Source organism: Nanorana parkeri, unplaced genomic scaffold, assembly GCF_000935625.1.
Source record: "Nanorana parkeri isolate BGI_ZX_2015 unplaced genomic scaffold, ASM93562v1 scaffold1901, whole genome shotgun sequence".
In the NCBI taxonomy this organism is placed as follows: domain Eukaryota; kingdom Metazoa; phylum Chordata; class Amphibia; order Anura; family Dicroglossidae; genus Nanorana; species Nanorana parkeri.
The window spans coordinates 261,177-266,070 of NW_017308169.1; the positions used below are offsets into that span (position 1 = coordinate 261,177).

The 4,894-nt window shown below is 46.1% G+C and overlaps 1 protein-coding gene across 1 annotated transcript in view; it reads left to right on the forward strand.

Annotated features, from left to right (window-relative positions):
- Positions 1–609: 609 nt before the first annotated feature.
- The window catches only part of SAP18 (Sin3A associated protein 18), a 6,492-nt gene continuing 2,207 nt past the window's right edge, over positions 610–4,894 (forward strand). The window contains exons 1-3 of the mRNA XM_018572011.1: positions 610–788; positions 2,119–2,228; positions 4,198–4,320. Coding sequence (XP_018427513.1) covers positions 717–788; positions 2,119–2,228; positions 4,198–4,320 — 305 coding nt within the window. The 5' untranslated portion in view covers positions 610–716. The remainder of the gene's footprint in view (positions 789–2,118; positions 2,229–4,197; positions 4,321–4,894) is intronic.

The window sequence follows — 4,894 nt, forward strand, 5'->3', positions numbered from 1 at the left end:
AACTATGGGGAAAAACACTGACCCCATAGTTCTCCTTTAACGCACAGCGGCTGTGTACTTTCCCACTGTGTACTTTTTTTTGTAGAACTTTATTGAAATGCCACAAGTGATGTTTCATTCAGTTTTACAGGCAGTGGGGTGCAAGGCGGTTGTTCCGAGTCACATCATGCTGCGCTGAGAAAAGTACAGTCTGCCACTGCACACCACCATGTTCCCATCACAATGCAGTGCTGCGAAGCCCAAGCCCATCTGGCACAAGTAGATTGCCTTGTCCTGCCTTGGGTTGAATTGGCCCTTAGTGACAGGTTCTCTTATTAAACGGTCAGAATGGCTGAGTCTCTTACAAGTAAATTGACAAGCATAAGAACATTAAAAGTGTTTTTAGGTGGATACATCAGAAACGCCGCCAATGGATGAGAATAATAAGACAACGTCTGTCTCGTGGCATTTCCAGTGACTAAGGTTGTCATAGGAGAGCCTACTGCACGGCTATGTCTATCACCATAGCACCTCCTAGCTCTACACATGCGCACTGGCCCTCAACAAACCGACTTACGTAACGTTACATCACGTCGCAGCGCGTACCACGTGGTCAGACTACAGCGTAGCCCTAAGAAGGCGCGCAGCGTGAGGACGTAGAGAGAAGCCGCCGGAAGTAGTTGGTGAGGACAATTCTCTGGTCGGTTGTTCCCCGTGCAGTTTAGAAACTGGAGAAGATGGCCGTGGAGTCCCGGGTGACGCAGGAGGAGATTAAGAAAGAACCGGAGAAGCCGATAGACCGGGAGAAGGTGAGGAGGGGGACTCCCCGGTGCCACTGGGCTAGGGTCACACCCAGAGGGCCGTCCCGATCCACCCGGGCGGGAATAACATGTATGTAAACTCAGGCTCAGTGTGCTGGGCACATGAAGTGGTCGTGGATGGAAATGCTGCACCATGGCGGTTCATCAGGCGATCCAACATGTGGCTGGTCGTGGTGACACTTCTGGGGGGATCTATGCAGCGGCTGTAGGCAGCTGTTCATTGCAGCAAAGAACATGAAAGCCATTGTATTGATCTGCCTCTAACCTTCACTGCAATATAAGATTTTTCATCGTTTTAACACAACCCCCCCCCCCCATGTTACAGATTGCAGGCAGTTTTTTGGGTGGGCATGTACCCAGGGCATGAATGGCCTCTGCTAAACAAGTGACCTGCTGTGTCTTCATAAAGGTGTAAAGGGGAAGTGGCTCAGTGCATGACATGGAAGATAATGTAGTAACTGTGGCTACTACATAAGGTCTGGACAAATACCAGGAGCCAGGTTGCCAGTGATCATTAAAAATCCCAGTTGGTGTCAATGGAGCTGACTCTTAAAAATGTATTGTCTCCTGGATTGGACAGACTGGCTCCTGAATTTCATATTCATTTGTGTGTCCCTCCCCACTACTATATACCTGACAATCCCTAGGGAGCCAAGGACTTTCATTGTGCCAAGCTAGACACAGTGTAAGTATATATACATTTTTTTGCTGGAGTTCATCTTTAAACATTCTATTTTATAGCTTTAAGTGCAAAGTACACTCAGGTCTTGTCAAACTCTTGAGTTGTCCTATCTCCTCTACACACGTCTTTTGTTATCTTAACCAGTTGACATCCGCGGTGTTAAACCCCCTTCCCATCCAGGCCATTTTTCAGTATTCAGCGCTGCGGTACTTTAACTGACATTTATTCCGTCATGCAGCGCTGTACTGAAATGAATTTTATACCCTTTTTTGGGGACAGATAGAGCTTTCTTTTGGTGGTATACCTCATCCTTATTTTGGACTATGGGATGATTAGACTTTATTGTGGACAGATCTGTGGGTGGGAGGGGTTGAGTAGTTTAACAAGACAGTTGGGAGGGTTGACACCACTCAGGCCACAAGCCCTACAACAAGAGGTAGGGGGCTATGTACACTTCTGGAGGACCAGCAGGTATTATTCTGTACTTGTGACTTGTGTCATGTATTGCAGAGAGGTAGTGTGGTTTTTATTTTGCCTTGACGTGCGCTTTAAAGCAGAGCAATGTTGTCCCCGCGATGTGTATGTTAATCTTTGTATTGAGACACAACTATCACTGATGCATTACCTCCATTCCAGACGTGTCCCCTACTTCTCAGAGTGTTCACTACAAACATTGGGAGACATCACAGGCCGGATGAGTTCTCAAGAGGAAATGTCCCGTCCAGTGAACTGCAGATCTATACATGGTAGGAGCATGTTATCCTGTTTTACTTCAGTATGTTTGCTGGCTGCTTTTGTATCCTGAGCTTCATGTGCACCTGTGCCCGGACTACAGACTAGGGATGCAACTAATGATTATTTTCAATCGATTTAGTTGGCTGATTTATTTTTTCGATAAATCTGATTAAAAAAATAAATAAATACCATCCTTAATGTAAAATACACAAATGCAGTGCTACAAACATAAAGATTACTTCAGAAGAAAACTGCATGCACAATGTTTGCAATTGCACCACACTGGAACACACTGCATTGTGGTACTGTGCGGTTCTGTGCGAGCGATCATACTGCAGGCAGTAGGCGTGTTTAAGGTGCCATTCAAATGAATGGCACGGCAATGCACCTCCCACACCAGAATTTGTCACGCTGAAACAAAAAAATATTTTTCCCCCACTTTTTTTAGTTTATTTTACAATTACTGTTTTTTTTAAACTTCCTGGTTCTCTGTTTTGCACAAATGATGTGAGTGCCCACGCAATGCATCATGGGAAGGTTACATCAGCAGAGTATTGCTGGGAAATCTCATCTGCAATCTTATGAGATCTCAGGGAAAGGCATTTCCCCAATCATCTTCCAGGACAGCAACCTGAGAGAGATGATTGGTTCCACCTTCTACAGGAAACATAATTAGCAAAACAGTTAAAAGCCCCTCCCCTTCCCCTCGTACCTCAGTTTAGATTGTGTTTCCTACCGTCCAGGACCACGTCACGTTTGTTCTTTTTCTTCCTGACCGGTTGGCCTTGAGGTCACGGATCCCCCTCTGTGCGGCTCTGCTGTTGAAGGTGTTTTCCCTCCCTTCTGGCCTTGCTGTAGAGCGGAGGGGTGTTTTTCCCTATGTTGTTTGAAAGGCCAGGATCTGGTTCCTTTCTTCCCTTAAAGGATCCACTCCTGAGGCCCCCAGGCCGGTGGCCCTGTCCTGCTTCCCCCTGCTTGATGTAGGGGAGCTGGTAGTGGGGTTCTGTAGCGGTGTCCGGCATGCTGGAGCGGTGAATCGAGCGGGCAGTGGACTGAGAGGCACTTCCGGTGTGTTCCAAGCCTCGTCTTGGGGCGCATGTCGTCACTTCCGGTCGCGGGTGATTTCTTAGTCCTAGTCACATGTGTCAGAGTTCCAGGAAGTAAAGGGAGATGTATTCATCTGGGCTTACTAAAAATTGCCACTGTGAGAAGAATGGCGAGGGGATAATAAGGTATGCAAAGAATAAAAAGAAGTATGTGTTGGAAGGTTGTCATTACTAAACATTTCTAAAGGTGTCTTTGTTTTCATTTATGGATATGGGTAAAACAAACCATCACCGACCTCTCTAAATGCATATACTGTGACAAGGTTTTGTTACGTTTCTTGCACCATAGACGCACATAGTGTTTATTTACATTGCCAGGGTTCCCCAAATTCTGCTCTTTATGGGAAGTAAAGGGCAAGGAAGCTAGGATTTCGGTGCTCTGAGTTCTGAAGATGAATTTCTCCACAATACCTATAGCTACAGAGGTGAATGAGGGCTTGTTTTAAAGGAAAAGTCCAGTTATCCTTTAGGCCTCTTTAAACTGATATCTCCACTTCAGAATATGTAAATATTTTTTATGTGCATAGTCTGGCCACAAGTTCTCTTTAAACATTTCCATTAAAATACATATTTTCTGTGTTTTTAAATTAAACGTGACGTGGCCTGGCCTAGACATGCCTAAAGTAACTATAGACCAGGAATGCCTGCCATCAAGTGCCCATCTTCATGTGTTTGACTTTTGGATCATGTGTAAAATGGCGGCCAGCCATGCATGTGTGATCCTGCTGCTGAGCATGCAACAATATAATTACTGTAGAAGGGAACATGTTCTTCCCTAATGATCACAAAATTTATGTTAGACGCGGGGACTCACAGCAGTTGTGACCTAAAAGTGTCTTGTAAGATGACATTTTCTTTTCTTTGCTCTCAATAGGATGGATGCCACTTTGAAAGAGTTAACCAGTTTAGTAAAAGAAGTTTACCCGGAGGCCCGGAAGAAGGGCACGCATTTCAGCTTTGCTATTGTTTATCCAGATCTGAAGAGACCCAGCTACAGGTATATACACCTTCCCCATTCCCTGCAAGGGTTAAATGCTCGTTGCAGGCACCCGGAATTCCTATCTCCAGGGAAATGCATTTCCAGGCGCTGGGCGGTAGTTTCTTCTACATTTAGCCCTGCTTCGGTCGGTCGGCAGAGCTAAATGTAGAGGGTGAGCCATTTTGTACAGGTGATCTTGAGTGACTGTACTGGCGCTTAAGATCATTGTTAGCAGCCTGATTGTCACTCCCCCTCCCCGAATACCGCCTCTCTTCCCACCTGCTGCAATTCTCCCAGGCTACCGTCTGTCACCGCCCACTGTCTGTCACCGCCTGCTGTGGTTTTAGTTCAGGATAGGGAGCAGAGAACGTCTGTTCTCTGCTCCGTGTGAACACTGAGACAGGAGAGCTGCACTTACAGCCTTCCCATCTCAGCTGTCACAGGGATCAGGCTAGATCATGCTCCTGTATTGGAGGTGACAGGTTCCATAAAGAGAACCTGTCACCTCCGAATGTTATCACATGGGCTTGTTGGCTCCTGTGTGATAACTAAAGTGGGGGGGGGGGGGGGGAAAAAAAAAAAAAAAATTTTT